This window comes from Labeo rohita, chromosome 1 (assembly GCF_022985175.1).
Source record: "Labeo rohita strain BAU-BD-2019 chromosome 1, IGBB_LRoh.1.0, whole genome shotgun sequence".
NCBI lineage: Eukaryota > Metazoa > Chordata > Actinopteri > Cypriniformes > Cyprinidae > Labeo > Labeo rohita.
The window spans coordinates 30519574-30543026 of record NC_066869.1 but is presented as its reverse complement, the minus strand read 5'-3'; the positions used below and the strand labels follow the sequence as shown (position 1 = coordinate 30543026).

General features: G+C 38.7%; 1 protein-coding gene across 1 annotated transcript in view; it reads left to right on the top strand.

The window, feature by feature from the left end:
• Positions 1-23453, top strand: part of LOC127166411 (vang-like protein 1) — a 67286-nt gene that overhangs the window by 9867 nt on the left and 33966 nt on the right. Inside the window, exons 2-3 of the mRNA XM_051111662.1 lie at positions 8646-8886; positions 19168-19297. Coding sequence (XP_050967619.1) covers positions 8816-8886; positions 19168-19297 — 201 coding nt within the window. The 5' untranslated portion in view covers positions 8646-8815. The remainder of the gene's footprint in view (positions 1-8645; positions 8887-19167; positions 19298-23453) is intronic.

Here is a 23453-nt window from a genome sequence, read left to right as displayed (position 1 = left end):
CATCGGATGCCCATTTTCCACAAGTTGATATGATTCTTTAGGGTCTTAATGAAAAGTCTCTAATATACTTTGATTAAAAATTCTCAATGGTTTGTAAAACAACACCCTTTTTACCTTGTCAAAATGAGCTCTGCAAAAATCATCTTGTTCTAAGGGGTTGTTCCTTTAAATGCAAATGAGCTCTGCTCACCCCGCCCCTCTCTTCTCTCTGTGGAATAACGATCTTGTTTACTTTAGCCGCGTTTAGCCACTAAACTTCCTAACTACCACGTTATAAGGAAAGGCGATCGCTAAGATTCATAAAAAAAATGCTTATACACACTCCAGCTGTAAGTGAAGCTGGATCATGAATGATTCGCACGAACATAGATGGATATATGTAGATCGGGAGGCACATTCCATTCACAAACAAATGAAATCCACTGCATCTTCAGCAGCTCAGATGTCGGGAGTAAATGACGACGACTATGTTCATTATTACATCCAGCAACACAACACCTCAATCACTCAGTCGGAGATATTCTTGTCTAACTTACATCCCTGTTCCGACATCGAAACAAGGAAAGTTACTGGACTGTGACAGCTGGTCTAAGGTAAGAGCTCATGTCAATCAACTATCATGGGAGTGGCCTCTGTGGATGTGATGGCACACCGACAGGCATCTGAGAACGGCTCGATTTGAAAAAGGGGATATTATTTTTACAGATTAATTAAAAACCACTGCATGAATTTTTATCATTATAGGGTAGATTTGTACATACACTGCCAACACACATTAATGTTCAAACAACATGAAAAAGTGAAGTTTGCATCCGATGACCGCTTTAATATCATGAATTGCATGTCCAGTCGGCTTTGTAATTCCGTGTATATTATATGTGCAACAGCAGCATGTCTTGCATGTTCACATAGCATATTCTACTTGGCAGTAGCAAGACTTTGTATCTGCTCTTAGGCAGCAGTAACATATTCCACCAAGACCAAATACATTAACATTGAAATGTCCACTACCATGCCAATCTTTTCGAGAGTTGTCATGACAGTAATACAAAGTTCTGTCTTGAAACTCTAGATGGCACGGACTATTAAGTCCTAAACTCAATTTGCTATTAATCACATCATTATCTACATGAGCTGACAGGAGCTGACTGTTTACTGTTGCAGCAGAGGACATATGAGCTTTCTGCTGAACATTGAAACACTTGGGCAGTGTTTGCTGTTGCTGTTTGTAGCACGCTTTCAGAAAATCTCCATCTTTCCCTGTTCCGCCTGTGTACATCTACTATTGGTAATTTCATGTATGTTATATGTGCAGCAGCAGCATGTTTGTGGATATATTGGCAGAATCAAGTCTCTGTACATGCCAACAGCAGTAATAATATCGACAGCTGCAGCAGCAGTGTAGCAGATCTGTTCCTCCAAGACCAAATACTTTAACCCTGCGACCATGTAGTTGTCATGACAGAACTCTAGCTGTTGGACTATTTTCACTGTCCTCAGCATTGCTTCTCTTTCATAAAGCTCTCGCAAGTGTTAACTGACAGAAGACTCTGGTTTCTGTAATTCTAATAGCTGCAATGAGAGAGAAAGATGTGCTAAATTTGTGATGCCAGGCACAGATTGCGCTCTCATTATTACATCCTTTTACCATGGCCATTGAATCACAACAAGATTGAGTCAGAGTCTCTGAGTTTAAATTTTGGGATTGAATTATTCATTATAGAAAGGGGCTTTTTGATCTGTCTGGGCCAACTTCATGTTAATGAATGGCACAGAATTTGCATAATCCCTTAAAGTAATGGAATGGAGAGAAGGATTTGAATGAAGTGCATGCAGAGAAAGCGTGAAAGCATGTGAAAGTCTGACTGACATAGCTCAATTTAAGCATCATGAGGGATTTGATGTAAAACTTTGTATGTAGTTGGAATGTGCTAATCAGCTAATCAATCTGGTGTAATATTAGCATATTTTTACACAAGATGTGTTGTTGTGTTCGAAAACCTTTAGACAGATGCTGTCTAAAACCAGACTGCTCCTCTCGCAATTGTGCATCAGTCGCTCGGTGGAGGCATCGAAGGAGATCTGAGCACAAAACCTTGCCGGGACTGAGAGTAGCATGATACCATGCCAGTTGTTGTCATCGGCAAGATTTCCCTTTTTCGAAAGTTTCATTCGTTGATTAGGGCATGGCCACTGTAGTAGAGCATTTCAAATTTCAAAATTCCAAAATTTTGTCAACGCCGGGTCCACAGCCAGTCTGGAGGACCATACCTGCCGCTTTAGTCTCTGCGACTGAGATTGGTCCGTCTTCCACAGGTAGATGAACTGCAAGCAAACTCAGACACCGGTACAGGCTGGTTCAAGAGTTCCTCGAAGTGTTCCACCCAATGTCTCTCTTGTGTTTCGGCCGGCAACAGTGGACGATCTTGATCACTGATCAATAATCTGTTCCCACAAAGGAATCCGCTGAGCTCTCTGATGATTTGTTATAATGTTCGTGTCATTTCTGTTGGCAGCTTCTAGTGCTTCTTGGCCTTTCTGTTTGATCCAATTCTGCTTTTGCAGCGACCGGATAAAGGAGGAGGGTTGGGATAGGGCTAGCTCTCATCTCTTTAAAACCTTACTTAGGGATGCACCGATACCGATACAGCACATTTCAAATGATAAAAAATGCGACTTATATTTCAGAAAATATGTTCATCAATGTTACAGGATTCATGTATAACATTCCCTGTATTGTTACAAGAAATCGCCTTGTGATTACAGTACTGATCCTCTGCAAAAGAGCAGCTCTAATGTGCTATTAAATTAAAGATGAAATATGATAGAGCAATAAAATGAAAGGTGAAAGTATAATACATCTTAATGGGTATAATTAACTGTGAAAATAACTGAAATAAGTTCAATCAGTGGTGGAGAAGATGAACAAGTCCCAATGACAGAGTTTCGTTAAAGTCCCCCTACGGCTTCCCAACACCCCATGATTGGCTCGTTCTTCAGCACAAAGACTAATACCCTCATTGGCATGTGGAACATCCGGTCACTTTACCAAATTGGCTACCTTGCCCAACTGCTCAAAGCCTTGTATGATTACTGGACCTTGCCAAGATCTAGCCGCATCGTCAGCAATGGAAAAACTAAATCAAGTGAAATGGAAATTCAGGGCAGTGTAACACTCACCCTTCTAAAGACTCTGGTCACAATATCAGTGGAATAGTTAATAATCAATAAAACAATGTTTAAACAATTCAAAACCCCTTCATGTATTAACCACAACAAATCTGAACAAGATATACAAAAGTAAACCCACTTCCTCAAATACATCATTATTACATCACCACAGATAACATCATGACTTCATCATAAGACCTCCTATGTGCTAGGGATGGGCGATATCTTATCGTTTGCGATATACCGGTAAAATCTTTTCCCACGATAAGAATTAGTCTTCCTGCGATAATATTGATAAAGTCTACAGTAGCATGTGTGCGATACAGTTTTGCATGTGAATGAGCCTGTTTACAAACCTGTTGTCCAGCAAAGATATCATTTATTGACATGTTTTTCTCTAAATTAACTTCATAACATAGTCGAGTGTTTGAAATATCCTTTTGCGATCAGACATGGCTTCATACCACAGAATTATGTTTTTTGAGGAAAGCATTTCAGGATTTTTCTTCATATAATGGACTTGATTGGTGCCCCAATTTTGAACTTCCAAAATGTAGTTTAAATGCAGCTTCAAAAGGGGTCTAAATGATCCCAGCCGAGAAAGAAGGGTTTTATCTAGCAAAACGATCTGTCATTTTTTTTCGGAAAATAAAAATGTGTATACTTTAAGCACAAAAGCTTGTGTAGCACAGGTTCTGGGATGCGCGTTCACGTACTATTGAATCATGTCGAAAGGTCACGCCAAATGTAGGCGGAACTACAGACCCAGTGTTTACAAAGCAAATGCGCAAAGACTAAGAAAGTGCAAGTAAGTCGAACACTGTTTACAAACAAAAAGATGTACACAGAGGATGAACTTAGACGTGGTTCGTTGTAGTGTAGTGGGAAGTTCGGATCATTTTACCGATAACCAATATTTTGAACCGATATATATGTCTAGTGTAAAAATTTAAATTAATGTCAAAATTAAGAATAACAAGTGCTCTGACGAAAACTGCCTTTCCTGGTGTTAATTGAGTGTATTGTCTACCTCTGTGCGTCCATCTACAATAAGGGTAATATAAAGAGAGAGATAAAAGTGGGGTCACTGCATCCCCGTTGACTGTATGCTTCATGATTAAGCCTATGAACACTGTACTACAGCTAAGCAGCTTGGGGAAATGTAAGTATTTGGCTTCAATAATTTACATGTTAGGAATGTATGTGTAATCCCGTTACCTCTCGTAATTCCTCATTCATTCTTTTCTGATGACTAAAACATAATCTAAAAATAGAGCTGGCTTTTCAATCCATCCCAGAGCCTGTGCTACACAAGCTTTTGTGCTTAAAAAGTATACACATTTTTATTTTTCGAAAAAAATAAACGATTGTTTTGCTAGATAAGACCCTTCTTCCTCGGCTGGGATCATTTAGAGCCATTTGAAGCTGCATTTAAACTACATTTTGGAAATTCAAAATCAGGGCACCAATCAAGTCCATTATATGAAGAAAAATCCTGAAATGCTTTCCTCAAAAAACATTATTTCTTTATGACTGAAGACAGAAAGACATGAACATCTTGGATGACAAGGGGGTGAGTAAATTATTTGTAAATTGTTGTTCTGGAAGTGGAGCTCTCCTTTAAGCCCATATCGCCCATCCCTACGATGTGCTAATATCAAGATTACATTACTTCTATTGTCAGATATGATAACCTTCTAAAAGTATGTGGAAATGTTAAAGCAAGAAGGATATTCCACCAAAAAGTATTACTTTCTGCAAATTTTGCATATATTATGCAGGTAACAACTACACCTTTACTAGCTATGACATGTAGGTGAGAATTAGTAAATTACTCCACATAAGTGAACAAATCAAATAATTTTGTCTTTCTACGAGACGAGATGATTAATAATCATTCACAAAACATTTTGTCGATACAAAAATGGCATTACGTTGCATCTACACTGCAGGAACAATAAATCTTGAGCCTGAATAACAATTAATTGGCTCCTCAAATGTAAATAATGTGTTTTGAAAGTCTTTTTTTTAAGTTGGAGTATGTCTATCGTAGTACAAACAACCATGAGAAAAGCTGCCATTGCAAGAAGGTCTAATGAGGGAGTGTGACAACAGTGACAGATGTACTGTAATGTATGAGTGGTAAGCCATGGGAGGAGATCATGTAAGCACATGGTATGGATTATATCAGATACAGAGAAAAAGCTCAGTTAATTCTGTCAGCTGTAGTTCTGAAGGTCTTTGTCTGGCATTAGTAAATGTTTTGGTGATTTGCGTAAATGTTCATTGTGAAGCCTAGAGCTTATTTTTGCTTCCAATTCACACCATCTCTCAACCCTAGCATAACCAGACAGATTACCATTACTGTACCATTAGTTCTTTGACCGTTATCGATGGTTGCAGGCTTCCTGCAACACTGCTTAAAAGAAAGCATAGTGAAATTTTCCCAACAGAGGCATCTGGGATGTGCACCATTTGTTTTCTTCTCCTCATGAAGGCAGTTATATTCTCAGAGGAGCCTGCCTTATATTTTCTTAACAAACAAGCACAAAATGTGTGAAAACTGAGTACAAGACTAATTCCCATTAAATAAGAAAAAGTGAGTTTAAGATTTTTTTCTTTGGTGGTCCCTTTTAAAGGAAGGCACAGTTCAACTTAGAGAGCTATGGCTGGCCTCGACTACAGATTTTTTCTGTTTGACTAGTAGTTGTTCATTTTAAGCATTAGTCGACTAATCGTATGTTTATTAATAAACCATATAAATCATAATAATGAGCCTTAAATTGCCTACATAGCCTAATAACAATAGCCCACACAAAGCTTGCCACAGCACACCAGCAGAAGTAATGATTATAAATGTGTCAGGGAAAAACTGTAAGGAGGCTGCATTAACATTTTAATAATTTGTTGATAAACTAGTGCTTTCTTTGTTTTTCCGGCTGACGAGATGAAGTCGGTGATACTAACTCATATAGTGATGCGCCTGTATGCATGTTTCATATGGATTACAAAAACTGAGAATATTTCCAGTTTAATTGGTTCATTTAAAAGTACACCTTTTTCTATCTGTAGATATATTTTTAATGTCTAGGCAAATATACACAGTTTAGGGTAATTCTTTTTTTCTTGACGATGATGATAAGCCATATTTGAGGTTGATGAATGATAGGTGAGCGTTTGTCCTGCCCAAATCACTTAGACCAGCCGCTAATAATCTTTTTTTTTAAGTGATTTTGGCCGACCAAGCCTTTTCTGGTTGACCAACAGTCCAACAGTTAGTTGACTATTAAGGGGCAGCCCTACAGAGAGCATGTTTTGATGCTGCTGCATGATGCTCTGACATTTTACATTTTTTTATCTAAAGTGACCTACATTGCATTCAAGGTACACACTTTACGTATTCTTGCTTTCCCTGGAAATCAAACCCATGACCTTGGCATTGCTTGCACCATAGTACTGTTTGAGCTACAAAAAGGTGAGTGTGGGAGGGCATTCACAAACACAGCAACCTGCACAAACGAAGTGACCTCATAACATTAAATTTAATTAAGAGTTACTGATTTCCTACAATAGAAGCAATTGCAATCATTGACAATTCAACATAGTTGAACAGAGTTCTACTTTATGTATATGACATGAAATAACATGAAACCACCAGACGCTGGTTCCAAGTGTTGCAGGGGAGCTAACGCTTTTCTTTTAATTCATGTAGCTACACCCAACAAATGCACAAATTCGCTCACACACCTATGTGTTTAGACAAGGCTCAGCTTGTTACTTTCAGTCGAAAACATGTCATTGTGCACTTTAGTTTTTCATCCACCAATCTTTAGAGATTGTAATGATAAAACATGTCTGTCTGAAGTCTCACAATGATGTGATTCCAAAATAAGTATGTCTGGAGTTCTTCTCTATTCTCCGTACGGAGCGTAGGCGGGCATTATGCAGATGTGGTAACTTTTGAAGCCATAATGATAGTGGTGGTATTTTGTGTTTCGTTGTGCAAATATATTGTCTACATCAGGGGTCTCCAACTTTTTTTCTCCATGGACTGGTTACGGTTTGAAAATATTCTCGCGGACCAGGGGGTATGGGGGGCACTAATTTTATACAGTTATACACGGTTATCAGCATATGTTGATGTCGTCTCTGAGAGAATATGCGCTGTTAATGCAGCATTAGAATCTGTATAATGAATTGACTGAAGTTAAGAACTTCACCGGCATAACTATTGCGCGAAGTTTGCATGTTGCTTATCCATTGGCTCGCCTTCGTGGTTTAAAACAGAAATATTTCCAATATTGCAACGTAACCCCCAAGTGTAGCTATGTATCTTAAATGCAGGGAGACATGAAAGAGGAATCAACTTGGAATGTTGCACTGTCTGAAACACTCTCTATGCTTGTGCACGCTTTGGGTGTGTGCAAAAACCGTGCGTAAGTAACAAATTGAGTTGTGTTTCGTTTCTTCTTCTTGTGGTTTTAAATAGCTTGAATGTGTAAATTGGCATATTAATCTGCAAATCACATGCCAAACGGTGGGGTCTGGATCTGGTCCGTACGTATCACGGATTAACTGCAATATGTTTAAGCCCTAATAATAATAATAATAATAATAATAATAATAATTCCTTACATTTATATAGCGCTTTTCTGGGCACTCAAAGTGCTTTACATAGAAGGGGGGAATCTCCTTAACCACCACCAGTGCGCAGCATCCACCTGGATGATGCGACGGCAGATATATTGCGCCAGAACGCCCACCACACACGAGCTTGTTGGTGGAGAGGAGACAGAGGCTATATGACAGATCAGAGCAATCTTTTAATTACTAATTTAACATTAAATCGTCAAATTGCTACTCCATATCAATTACATTCAGTGAAAGTACAGAATAATTAGAACAATCATTTACAATAAATAACAGAGCATTATATCTATACAAATTTTCCCCAGAAAATTCTCGCGACCCAGTAGAAATTCTTCCACGGCCCGGTAGTTGGGGACCTCTGGTCTACATGGCATTTAAACTCTGGTCCTCTGGACTCACCTTCTAGAATGTTTTAGATGTCTTACTATTCAACACACTAAGAAGTTGATGAGTTGAATTAGTGAGACACCTGAAACATTCTGGTCTGGTCACAATGCATATGTGTATGTGGACAGCATTTTGATACTGGACACATGTTAATGCTAAGTGCAAACACAGGCATTTGATAAATCAGGTCACAAAACAGTTTAGAGCATGTTTACACCTGTATTTAATGTGGTCCAATTGTGAGCAGGTCACAGAGACACACACATTTAAGTACCAGAAACAGGGAAACGGATAGGAATCTTAGAAAAGAAAAAAAAATCTCTCCTGACTGCAATAGAGGAAACAGGAGTAGAAAGTGAATTCTGCTGCTCTTGAGGGAAGGCTCTTTTGAATTTTGTAGTCCCACGACTAAAAACTGAACTCTCTTGTCTTTTCAGAATGAACTGTGTAGAGCCCCCAGGCACAAGTCCAGGATTGAGTTGACTCTCATTGTTCTTCTGCTGAGTAAGCTCCTCCAGATAAGACTCCCCAAAAATTTCTGCCTGCCCTCAATCCTGTCAACATCCAAAAAGCCCTCAGCCATTTGCTGGGGAAAAACAGTGAAGCCATGGATACAGAGTCCACCTACTCTGGCTACTCATACTACTCAGGCCGGTCGAGGGGATCTCACAGACACGGGTAAGTTTCCATGAGGGTCACTTTCTGGTTCCTGTTTGCCTGTCAGTTGCTGAGTGCAAGTTCTAAAGAGGCTACAGTGTGATATGCAGCAGGTCACTGGATACTGTCTCCTCTCTGTCTGTCTGTCTCATCTTTTTACATCATTGTCACAGTTTTCTTTTTGCCCTCCCTTTCATCTTTCCTTTGTCTGTTAAATTTCTTGTTCATCAGATGGACCAACATCTGGTTACTTATTCTATGGCTCACTCTTCTATGTCTCCTATACTGAACACTTTAAATTTCCTTTAGACATGGCATGTAGCCTAATGTGTCCCACTAGCTGCACCCCCTCTGTTTCTGTCTCACTCTCATTCTCTGTTGGTGTCACCACATTGAGCGATAAACTTGGAGAAAGTTAAGGTAGCTTTTGGAAGTCCTTTGAATTTACTCAACTTCAATTCTATACTGATATTTTTTCCTTAAAGTTGGTTTGTGCTACAATAATACATTTACCTAAAAATAATGGATTTACACTGTAGATCCAAGTTCAGTAAGCATGCATTTTGAAGTTTAGTTGACCACAAATGTTGACAAATGAATTTTGAATGTTTCTAACATGAAATGTTTAGCATGCTTTTACATGTTTTTATATTTATGCCATGTATTTACATGTTTAGCAGCATTTTCGCACTGGGTGAAAGTTTCAACCTTAGTTCAGCACCTTTAGACTTGACAGTGATCTTTATGCTGGTTTGGGAAACAGCAATCCAACAATAATTAAGATGTGAATTAAAGTGTGATTTGCAAAGTTGTAGGACAGTAATGACACAGTCCTAGTCAGTAATGACCAGTGACTAGTTATGTATTTATACAAGTAGTGAAGTACTTATACAGTGTCAGCCTATGCTAAAATTAGAAATATGTGATGATAACAGCCTTTCTGCAGTGCTAGTTTTGCCAAGTAATGACTCAATGTGGTACCCGTGAGCTGTCTGACTGACAGATGGCTGCTTTCAAAGGCTGATATGCTGTGAAGAGCACCTGCATTTTGCAGTATATGGCTGTGCATGACTGCAAATATCTGAAAGATCAGCTACTTGATCAATGAATTAATAAGTAACTAATAATAATGATAATAAAACAATATTTACAATCAAAAACAGAAAAAAACACACTGCTCTTGAATGGATCATTTAAATACATTTTCAATAATTAGATACAGAAAAACTTTGTTCTGTTATGTCCTGTTGCTATGTTTACTGTATTTATTGACAGTGACTACATGCCATTGTTTTAATTTATTTATTTATAATTATCAGTTTCCAAGTAGTTTTAGCTGCAGTATCTTCAATTCAATTCAATTCAATTCAAATTTATTTGTATAGCGCTTTTCACAATACATATCGTTACAAAGCAACTTTACACCAAATTGACATTTTTACAATATATGTAGTAGTAGCTTGATGTACATATGGCAGAGATGTGTGGTAAGGATCAATTAATGACGTAATCAAACAGACAAAGAACACTATAAATTAGTAGCAGAATTCGGTAGTGCTGTATGTTGTTTCAGGGTTGGTATCATCTGAAGTCCTCTGTGGGGTTGGCGTCATCTCTTCTTAAGTGTTCTGGATCCACACTGGAGCTTGTGAATTGCTAGTTACCACGGGATGTCAATCCCATGGCAAAAACAGAGAACAAATAGGAACATAATTAGCGTTGCTGCTGTTCAAACTAAGAAAAGAAAGATTTGTTAAACCAGAGCTAAAAGATTATGAACATTTGATCAGATATAACTGCAGGAAAAGTTTATGAGATGCATTATTTGAATGCTTGGCTAAAAAGATGTGTCTTTAATCTAGATTTAAACAGAGAGAGTGTATCTGAACCCCGAACGTTATCAGGAAGGCTGTTCCAGAGTTTGGGTGCCAAATGTGAAAAAGCTCTACCTCCTTTAGTGGACTTTGCTATCCTAGGTACTACCAACAGTCCAGAGTTTTGTGACCTTAGGGAGCGTGATGGATTGTAGCGTGGTAGAAGACTAGTTAGGTACGCAGGAGCTAAACCATTAAGTGCCTTATAGGTAAGAAGTACTATTTTATAGCTGATGCGGAACCTAATAGGTAGCCAGTGCAGAGACTTTAAAATTGGGGTAATATGATCATATTTTCTTGACCTGGTAAGGACTCTAGCAGCTGCATTTTGGACTATCTGTAGCTTGTTTATTGAAGATGCAGGACAACCACCTAGTAGTGCATTACAATAGTCCAGTCTAGAGGTCATGAATGCGTGAACTAGCTTTTCTGCATCAGAAACAGGTAAAATGTTTCGCAGCTTGGCAATGTTTCTAAGATGGAAGAATGCTGTTTTTGTAACATGAGAAATATGATTTTCAAAAGACAAGTTGCTGTCTAATATAACACCCAGGCTTTTGACTGTAGTGGAAGTAACAGTACATCCGTCTAGTTGTAAATTGTAAGTCAAAAGATTCTGTGTATTGTTTTTAGGTCCAATAAGTAATATCTCTGTCTTATCTGAATTTAATAGCAGAAAATTATTGGTCATCCAATCTTTTACATTTTTAACACTCTGTTAACTTTGATAATTCAGAAGTAGTATAGTTGAGTATCATCAGCATAACAATGGAAACTAATCCCATGTTTTCTAATAATATTACCAATATTACCAATGGGCAGCATGTATATTGAAAATAGTAGAGGACCAAGAACAGATCCTTGTGGCACTCCATACTTTACTGGTGATAACTGAGATGACTCCCCATTTAAATAAACAAAGTGGTAGCGATCAGACAGGTAGGATCTAAACCATCTTAAAGCCTGCCCTTGGATACCTGCATAATTTTGTATTCGATCTATTAGTATGTCATGATCTATAGTGTCGAACGCAGCACTAAGATCTTAATTGGAGAATCATGAAATTTCACTGGTGTTGGTATTGACTATGGAAATTATAGTATTAAAAAAATGTAGTAACACTAAACATTAACTTACCAAAATATTGCTAAAATTAAGCCAAAAGTATCTGTGAAAATCACATAGGAAATGATTGTATTGCAAATGACTTCCTCATTGCTAAGCATCAGTTTTCAAAACAAGCAGTCTCAGTAGTCTGACAGTTCTTAACCGCTGTTTAAATGTTGTTTATGCTAAATGATGTTATTATGATGTTTATTTTATTTTATATTATATTATTTTATTTTATTTTATTATTTTATATGAGTCAAAAATAGTTTTTTTCATTGCACACAAACAATGGTACACAGGTTAAATGTGCTTTTTTAGTTGTTGTTATGTATATAAACAAACTATAAACGAAGTAGAAGTGCATGCCGTATATCATGAAGTGCACTGATAATCTACAGGCCATACTCAGTTAGGTGAAAGTAGAAGTGCATTGCATTTGAAACATGAAACTGGTTATCCTGGTTTCACCTTCGACACCCTGCCAAGCTTTGATTTATGGTCACAAGCATCTGGAGAAACCATAATTTACTGTCAAACCCAGTAATGCATGCTGTCAGGTTCCACACACACATACATGATCAGTTACAAACACTGCTCATGTGCAGTACAACACAGTAAGACTGTGACTGGCCCCACATACTGTTGCATGAAATGCTTTCAAATGGAAGGAGGTTTTGACTTGAATTACGTTAAATCATTACCAGCGAATTTATCAGCTGTTGTGTAATAATTATTACAAATAGTTTGTCTTTGGATTTTTTTAGATGGTTGCATCATCTGCTCGTATGGCAGTTTTCCAGAAATCAGACCTCACAGCATGTTACAATTGATTTAATATCATATTTTAAAAGGATCTGAAAAAAAAAGAAGTACGTTAAGCCATGTGATCTGTCAGTAACACAATGGGTGGATGGTTATGGTTGGGTTGGACTCATTCTGTTCCAGCATGGATTCCAATATTCCTTCAGATCTAGAAAACACTCGGTCTTACATTAAGACTTACTCATGTAGAAAATTGAGCTATTTGATTCGGCTAATTCTAATTATATGGTACAGCACGCTGATTATGATACAGGAAAATGAATGAAATAAAAAATTCAAGCCCTCATCTGCAGTACACTGGGATTTATAGGGTCCCAATAAGCGATTTTCGTGTTAATTTGGATTAGGACCGGTTTCCAAAGACTTCCAAAGGTGTTATTTGCAAGAGTGTCTCTCATTCGTTTCTGTTTTGCAACATTTATATTTGAGTGCATTTCCGCAGCTTTCGTGTTACGTGTGTCTGTGTGTGTGTGTGTGTGTGTGTGTATGATTCTCTTTTGTCACTAATAATTTATGTTATCACCTGGAAAGCCAGTTCTTGCAAACAAGATGATGATAACAGTTTGTCACATTTAGTTTAGTTTCTTGTTCCCATCTTTAATACTGGGCAGGACACATGGAAGCAGATGAGAATGGGAGGGTTTAACATGCTGTGCTTGTTTTGACAGGATTGAGCCTGTTTTCTGTGAGAGCACTGCTGTTTATAATTAACCTGTATTTTTACACTGAGTTGGATATGACAAATGTTGTTTTCCATAGTCCGTTGTAGCATCACACTATGATTTATTTTTTTAAGCTCACAATTAACAGCTTGATAACCATTTAAAGGAATAGTTCTAAATATGAAAAGTTTATAAAAAAAGTGTTTGGAAGTCTTTGTGATTTTGAGATATAGTTGTCTTCTAATTGACAGTTTTCATACGCAGTGTTCACTGCTTCCTGCTCCCTGATCACTGTATATTCAGAGATCGCCCTGAAATGTTTCAAAGCATTTGTGATGTAACAAAGTCTCTTTTACTAAAATCATGTAACTCTGATATGCATTGCAATGATATATCATTGGTTTGAAACAAATGATTCACAAAGTTTCACAAAGAAGTGTTTCAAAAGCACCCATCATTAATTTAGATTGAAATGTTCAGTGACTGCCTTGGGATCGTCTCGGTTACATCTGTAACCATCGTTCTCTGAAGGAGGGAATGGAGACGTTACGTCATAACTGACGTATTTGGGGTCTCACTTGGGAGCCCAATCACCTCTGAGCTATTTGGAAAAGGGCAATGAATATTGGCGAGTGGAATTTTCATGCCAAGCCACTCCCCCGTACATACGGGTATATAAGATGGCGGCTTGCATCCACACATTCAGGTTTATGCTGAGGAACCGAGACACATCCCGGCATTCAGCACAGTTCAGGTGTATCATGGTGCCATGCCCATCTCAGGATCCGGTCGTATAGTTAGTGCTGAAGCGATCTCGTATGGGACAGCCGAGCGGCCAAACTGCGGCTACGGCCGCCATATGCCTTAGGAGCCTCTGAAAGTTTAGAGGGACCACTGTCCTCTGCCTGAAAAGAATCAGCCAGTTCAGCACCAACCCTTTTAGCTGACGTATCTAGACCCGATCTAACACCATACAGCGAAAATAGGAAGCTCCGTTCTCCTTGAAGAACTCACCCTTCTCCCAGTTGACCCGAAGTCCCAATGGCTAAGGTGCGAAGGCACCAAGTTCCTGTATTCGTCCAACAAATCTCACGAGTGGAGTATTCATACTCCAGTCACTGAGATAGCTGAGGACCCAGGTGCCCTTCTCCCAAGTGGGGCAGGGCGCCGCCCGCGAGTTTGTAAAACGCGGGGAAACAGACCATTCTGAAAAGCAGGAAAGACAAGAGGAGAACTGTACTGATACGTCTGACCCCTGAAGCAGACCAAAAAATGATATGCATCAGGGCAATCAGAATATAACAGCACACATCCTTCGGGTCGAAGCTGTCACCCAACTCTGGTGCTAAAAATAAAAAACGTGTTTCTGTTTTAGCCACCCAAATGGTAGCCCGAAGAAGGGACCGATTCAGAACTCAAGAACCAGGAATGGGTGAAGCCCACCACTCATTTAGGATGTATGGACCAACCAAATCGACCAGCAGACAGGCTAGGTAGAGTAGTAACCGGGCTGCTGCCTGCATTAAATAGGGATATAGGAACGGCATCAACACTCCTGCGGTGGGACAACAGCTTGTTTTTTTTTTTTTTTTTTTTTTTAAGGAAAGCAAACTTCCCGAAGTACCGCCAGGCTGCTAAGGCAGCGCTTACCTGATCCACGATCCCACGTGCATGTCAGAATCATGGACGGATATAATGCAGAAGGGCTATGGCATGCAGGGCAGAGGTGGCATGGCCTGCAGTGCTGTGAGCCCCGCTTTACAGCCAGGGCTGGCAACGCTTACAAGCTTGGAGGAAAACACGGACAGCCCCACCAGGTGGTGGCATCTTGTGAGCACGAGTGCACCGCAATTGCACACTCCACCAGAGGACGTCAACGTGTTCCAGTCCACCCCCACCCGCGAGGAGAGTGCGTGGGGAGGAGCCGAACATGTAGTTGAGCTCTTCATGAACCTCCAGGAGGAAAGGTACCAGGGAGGGCGCAGCAAGAGCCACATCCGTCGCCGGAAACCAATCGACAGACCGCGAACACCCTGGGAAGGCGGGAAGCCCAACCTCCAGCTTGGTGGTCGCTGCTGCCTGTAGGAACATGGCTGCCAACTTAGTCTCAGACTCCGACTGTGCAGCCGCCACAACGGGCACCCGCTCAGCAGAATCTTCAGCGTCAGAAGACTCTGAAGTTTCTCAGCGTTGTGGAACATCCTTTCTTTGCATTCCAGCGGAGAGATCGCCCTCTGCGCTTAGATGAGTGTGGTGGTCCTCCCCTGGGCAATCCAGCCTAAAAGAGCAAATTCCAAGTGAGACCCCAAATACGTTATGACGCAGTGTCGTAGAGCATAATGTCCACCCACATTCTACGTTGTGAACAACTTGCCCGCCCATAAATTTCCATGTGGTTTACATCACATGGAAATTTACACATACATTATACGGAAGACGCTATATACTATGCTGTGAGTAAAATTGTTTTATATTCACTTCCAAAAGATGATGAATCTACAAAGATTGTATTTTCTAGCGATTGTTCAAAATAAGTAGTTGTGTATGTTATGTTGTGTAACAACCCTGCACATGTCATGCAAACCGGCTAAATCACGCTTCTGTAGTTCTGTTGTTCAGCTGTAGACCCACTGTAGTTTGACAATTTGTGATTGATGCAGCTTGACTGTCTGTCTCATTAGTTGGAGTAATGATAAAGGATGGCGCACGAAGCGGGTTTCACACCGAATGCGTAAAGCGCTGTGCTATGAAACCCATTCGTTTTAATTGCTTCCGCCCTGCGTGGACGGCTTGTTTCTGCCTCGACCAAAGCACACGCGCAGCGGAGCGCGCACACCACAGACAAAGTTCAAATGAGTTGTTCAAATGAACTTTTTCCGCGTTCGGTATGAAAGCCGCCTTAATGCATTATACATTGTTGAAGTTTACAACATAGAGGTGTGCCCGGTTCGCTTACATAAGCAAATTGCGAGCACTTTCCACGGTAGACCGTGCTAACTTGTCGATCAGCCACTTCAGCCGTTTCATCATCAGACTCTGGCTGAATTTGTTATGGTAAAATCGATGCCATCTTTTCTATGTATTGACAAGTATCCAGAGCTGACAGTCAGTTATGGCAATGGGCGTTTCGTTTTCCGACACGCCGTACGCGGTAGACCAATCATAAAGGACTGCGCCATCTGACCAATCACAGCAGTGAGGGCTCACGGAAATGAGGGGTTTAGAGAGACTGATTCTTCCAACTGCTTTGCACGAGTCGTTTATGAATCATTAGAAATGGGGTAAAATTAAATCTATTTTTGGAGAAAACTGAAGTGTTTTTTGACCTTGCATACATGAAAACCTGTTTTGGGAGTCTATTAAAACAATATTAGCAACCTTTAAAATGGCATAATAGGGGCACTTTAAACAACAGTGGAGAGCAAATGATTTGTTTGACTGACTGGACAAGACAAATATTGCTTTTAATTTTATTTTTTTTTATACATTTTATTAATATTACTATTATTATTATTTTGGTGGCTTTGTCAGCTGGTTTTTCATGATTCGGTATTAACCTCTGCAGAATTAACTGATTTGCATATTTCATTGATTTTTGTTTTAATGAACTTGAGGATTCTTGAAGGCTTGATTGTACGTAAACTGATTTATAAACTGCTACTGTAAACAGCAGACCAATTTAAGAACTGTTTAGAGAAGGAAAAAATTGTTTAAGAATTTGAATTGCATGGCAAATTAAAGGCACAGTACGTACATTTTCGCCATATTCAAAACAAAGAAAGACAAAAACAAAGGCGTAGTTTGATGCAATGATTGTGCTATCTTCATCCCCACAGCTGATGCAGTCTGTCAGGACTTGGGCAGAAATCACGTTCATGGATAAGCTAATGTATTAAATACTTATTAAGGTCACTGTAGTACGAAGCAGGGTGGAACTGAAAGTTGTGGAAACTAAACAAGTGTGAAGTTGATTGTTCAGTCATTGTTCAGAAAAGTGTAAAGTTGATTCACTAATGTATAAACAGCAGTAGACCACTGCAAAAAGGAGCGTCTGTCCTTGAGCCCTTATATATGTTACCCTGGACCACAAAACCAGTCACAAGGGTCAGTTTTTTGAAATTGAGATTTATACATAGTCTGAAATCTGAATAAATAACTTTCCATTGATGTATGGTTTGTTAGGATAGGACAAAATTTGGCCGAGATGCAAATATTTGAAAATCTGAAATCTGTGCCAAAAAATCTATATATTGAGAAAATCGTCTTTAAAGTTGTCCAGATGAAGTTCTTAGCAATGCTTATTACTAATCAAAAAATTAGGTTTTGACATTAAGAAATTTACAAAATATCTTCATGGAACATAATCTTTACTGAATATCCTAGTTATGGCATAAAAAGAAAAATCGATAATTTTGACCCATACAAATATACCCGTGCTACTTATGACTGGTTTTGAGGTCCAGGGTCATATATTACAAGGATCACAGGTCATGATGGTCATTAGATGCAATTTCAAAATGTTATATTAATGTTTCTCAATATTAGTGTTTTTTTTTTTTGGACCAAAAAAGTTCTTTATTTACCTAACAGCAGTACCACTCTTGTGCTTGACTGACAGACACAAGTTGTTTAGAACACTCATCCTTGATTACATAGGATGATAACATATGTTAAGAGGTATGTCTAGGAGAAATCGAGACAATATCAGACTTGAAATCCTGGAGATTCAGAAGGATTAAAAAAAAAGTTGGTATGTTAAACTAGGGAGCTCTGTGTTCTGAAATCTGCAGTTTTTATTGCAGAGTAAACTCTTATATTTGTTAATATCAAGAACATTTTGATTTTACTTTTCCTGACCACTTTAATAATAATGCCTGCATGCCAATTATTAAGTCAATCCACTACATTTGATATACTACTTAACTTCAAACCTAAAGCACTTTACAGAGTGAGTGAGAGAATATGCCCCACCAGCACCAGTGTGCAGCATCCATAAAAGATGTAGCTAGTCTGTGTATATAAGAATGATTAGTATGGCATTATTCATACAAGCCTATGAGCAAATTTCTGCAGTATGGCAGAATTAGACCCCCGTTATTTTCAAGAAAAAACACTGAATTTTTAGTGACCACAGTGAGTCAGGACATGTAGTGTTTTAGTGTCTCTTCTAAAGGATGGGTGATAGCAGCTTTTGTCATCCTGTCATGATCACATTTTGTGTAGTTTTATGTGTGCTGAGGTGGGAGTGTGTGTGCAGGACATGAGGAATAGAGCGTTACTGCCTGTGTCTGCTCTCAGCATATGGTGACTGTGGGTATGAAGACAGCACAGCTAAAAGTTGTTTCAGATTAATGTTTTTCCAGAGTGCAGTGATTTAGAATGGGCAGACATGAGGTTTGGGGGCTGGGTGGTCTGGCTTATGACGGGATAATGAGCTGAGACAGGGGAGATGCTTAGTGAATTAGAGGGAGGAGGGATGATTTTATGCATCTGACTGACTGACCACTTTGTGGTGCATCATGAAAAAGAGTGCATTTACTGTGTGTTTTTTGGTATATGGGATAGCTGTCTGACTGGGTTCCATTTAACCATGGCCACATTAATTTGTCTACACCAAATTCTATTCACTATATTTATATATATGTATATATAATAGAATTTATATATATGTATATATAAACAGAATTCACTTCTGTGGCAGATCTAACCAGTAGGTGCAATGTCATTTTTGGATGAATTATTCCCTTAATAAAAGACAAATAAATCTCATTGACATACTTCTCTCTGTCAGAAGGACCTATGCCTAACTTCACTGTTGTGTCCATGTTTCTCAGAGAGCGTAGCCGAGACCGCCACAAATCTCGCAGTAAGGAGAGCAGTCGCTCGGAGAAGTCTGTCACTATCAACGCTCCGCCAGCAGAGCCATTGTTAGGGGACCAATCAGTGCGAGAAGAAGAGGTTCAGGTGAGAGAGGTTTTCTATTATTTACAGGACTATATGGTGTGAATCACAGGTTAACTTTAATTGTATTAATAACTTTAATAAAATGTTAATTAAATGTTTAATATAATTTATGAATTTATGAATATTAATAAATAAAACTTGCGAAATCCTGGAGAAACTGTAAGAATTTAAAATGGCTTTAGTTATTAATTGTTGCAGTTGGTCTGATGCTCCTGATTTTGTCTCTGTTTTGCTTGGGCCCTTAATTGTTGGTTGTAGCTAAATTTATAATAATAATGATAAATATAGCTGCAAGCAGCAATTGCGGGGCCAAGCACAACAGAGGCAGAATGAGGAGCTAAGCATGGCAAGGAGCAACAGACCAACTGTAACAATAAGTAACTGAAGTCATTTTAGAATGATATCAGTTGAAATGGCTGAAAAATCATAAATACAACCAATAATATCATTTAATGCCTTATCACTTTTGACCAATAGGTGGTGCTGTTTTCAAATTGATGTGATGTGTTCTGTGTGAAGGGACAATGACATACACAGAGTTTGATGTCATTATGCCAAAGCTTTACAAAGATACAGCCTCAGAATCATTTTGGCATCAAGCCTAAAATCTGTAGTGGCGCTGTACGAAAACGGTTTAGTCTATCAACACAAAATCCATAACTTTGAGTCAGGACAGTCCAAAGATGATCTGACTCAATTTTGGTGAAAATCCGATCAACGGTCTAGGAGGAGTACGAACAAGTAGGTTTTGTACATTAATCAAATTGGCGGAAAGGAAGTTCGGCCAAGTATGGTATAATTGGTATGTATGTTGTCGGCATGACCCAAGGAATATTTTGAGACCAGCTTTATTACATTAGGCTAATGGAATCACAAGTTATTTGCATTTTTGGAAATTTCATTATTAATGTTTAATAAATGGTGTATTACTTCTGACCAGTAGGTGGCGCTGTTACCAAATTTATGTGGCATGGTCAGGGTGTGGTGACAATAGCGCATATAAAATTTGGTGTCAATATGTCAAGGCTTTGCAGAGATACAGCCTCAGAGGAAGTTTGGCATCTTTCCAGTAAATTCGTTGATGCGCTAAACGAAAACGGTTTCGTGTATCGACACAAAATCCATAACTTTTTGTCAACATGGTCTGAAGATGATCTGAGTCAAATTTGGTGAAAATTGGACTAACGGTCTAGGAGGAGTTCGAAAAAGTAGGTTTTTAACATGAATCAAAATGGCGGACAGGAAGTTCAGCCAAAATTGGCAAAATTGGTATCGGTGTTCTCAGCATGACCGAAGGAATCTATCAAAATCAGTTTCATTTCAATAGGCTAATGTACGCAAAAGTTATTAGCATTTTTTGAAATTTCGTTATAACTTTTGACCACAAGGTGGCGCTGGCCCCAAAATTTTTATGTACATTCTGGGCATGGTGCCGAACATTTTTGTAATTAATGTCGAAACGATACGCTAATCCGTTCTCAAGATACAGCATTTTAAAGCTAAATTCAAAATGGCCGACACCCAAAATGGCTGACATGGGAAAATTGGATATGGTTCGACTCGGTATGACACACCGAATCTAAAGAGACCAGTTTTGTGATTTTTGGACAAATCATTCAGACGTTATAAAGAAAAATAGCCATTTTTCGTATCTCCTGACCACTAGGGGGGCACTGCACCGAAACACTGCAGGTAGGCTCAGGTCATGCTTGTTATAACACACACCAAGTTTGGTGTCAATATGACAAACTATTACGGAGATATAGCCTCACATTGATTTTTGCTAGCTTTTCGTAGAATTCTTTCGCGTGTTATTCGTGAACGGCTGGACGAATCGACTTGAATTCCATTAACTTTTTGCCAGCATGGTCTGAAGATGATCTGGATCAATTTTTGTGACAATCGGTGCAACGGCCTAGGACGAGTTCGAAAAAGTAGGTTTTACGAACAATTGAGAATCGCGAAAAAAACTAAACCTTACGATTTTTTAATTTTGGTGTCCATTCGACTCGGCATAAGCCAAGGAATCAGAGGAAAAAAGAATTTTTGTTGTGTGGCTTACGGTTCAAACGTTATTAGCATAAATCTTTTGAAAGTTTGGACAAGTGGTGGCGCTAGAGAGTTTGAGACTCCAAACTTGCTATGGTTAATGTTGGGACTGTCCTCTATCACTGTGCAAAATTATACAACTTTCCCGCAAGCGGTTCTATGGGCTGCCATAGACTTGCGGCGGAAGAGGAAGAAGAATAATAACGCCAACGGATACAATAGGTACCACCGCACCTTCGGTGCTTGGCCCCTAATAATAAGAACAGCAACGGATACAATAGGTGCCATCGCACCTTCGGTGCTTGGCCCCTAATTTCCCGAAGTATCGATATACCGATACTAGCCCAGCTGTCACTTTCATTTCTCTCCAAAGGCGCGTTGACAAACACCACACGTGACCGCAGTGTCTGTCTAGTCTCATTGGCTCTGGTTAAAAGGGGCCGTTCACATATCGCGCCTAAAAACGCGTGGAAAACGCTGGTGCACCGATTTCTCCTCCTTTCCAAAGCGCTCTGTAGCTTGCGCTTCTGTGGCGTCTGCCGTTGCTAAGCAACCATGACCCGCACTCAATGAAGACGCGGAAGTTTCAAAGGACAAACGAATTTATAACACTAAAATCGCTTGCTGTAGCTCTGTTACTACATTTAATGTAAATCAACTTGTGCTTATTTAATTTATTCAAAAATTATTACTTAAATTCTGCAATTTGTCTTGATGTCGATCCAGTGAGCAACTGAGCATTGTTTTCGCGTGTGATGCACGCACGTTTGTATGCGTGGATCGGTGATTATCTGTGAATCCGGCATTAAAATCTGTTCATCAGATAATTTTAATGTATTAACCAGCATTTATGAACGATGAGCAATGCATTAGTTACAGTATATTTTGATCTTTGATAACGGTAGGTAATAAAAAGACAACGGATCATGTTAGCTCTGGTCCAATGAAAAAATATTAACAGATAGAACTTTGGATTTTAATTAGTTCATGTATTAGTAAATGTTAGTTTAAATTAACTTTTAACTAAGATTAATAAATGTTTTGGAAGTATTTTTCATTGTTTATTCATGTTAACTAATGTTAACAAATATCTATTACCGTTAGCTTAAGTTCTAAGATTAGTTAGATAGTTCAGTTCATTTTAAAAGTGTGGTCTAAAAACAAAACAAAACAAAAAAAGTTTATTAAAGTTTGGCACCAGAAAGAAGATAAGACTCGATCTGCAACAAAAACAACACGCTCACAACCTACACTACCAGCTGTATGAACAGCAAAGAAAGTATGAAGCAAACTCAAATGAAGCTAAGAAGCTGAACAGGGCTGTAGCAGTGTAGTACCTCAAAACATTTTTGTTCATGTAAAATATACCTCATTGTCATGTTCTAGATTTGTTATATTTATCTTTAAATAAAAAAAAAAAGTACCCCCTTAATATTGTGGCAGTTTTCGTGGTATCGAAAATGGTATCGAATATCGATATTTTTCAAGGTATCGTATCGAAGTTAGAAATTCCAGTATCGTGACAACACTAGTATGTATGTATTTATTTATTGGACTAATAACTTCATAAAGGTAAAAATCAGTGTTAGATTAGTGGAAAAACACAAGACAAAAAGGTTAGGAAACATACTTATGATGCAGTTTGGCCTACTTTTTTTGCTTCTTGCTTTCAGAAAAATATGATCGTCATACTTGAGTCACAAAAAATTAGACCTGACTCATACTTTAATTCAAATGTGCCATATCAAGCAAACTGCTCAGTGTTTTTTTAAATCCAGTGAAAAATCATATTCCAGTTTCGCCAAAGTAAGTGCACACAAAAAACGGCCAACTTACAGATCTTACAGATTTTATGTTATGGCTGTCACAATATCAGATTTTTGCTAAATAATTGTCCTGATGTCTATAGATTTTTTTTTCTTTTTTGACCAATGAATCACAAGAGTCAAAGAGTGTGTTTATCTCTTTCCCCCTGTAATCTCCTCAAATAACATTTTGTGTGGCACTAGTAGCTACACATCGTCATCATCTTTTTTCTGCTTTATGGCAGTTGCCAACCAGTGTTAAGATGCAAATTCACCATCGACTGTGTTGGACTGTCAACCAG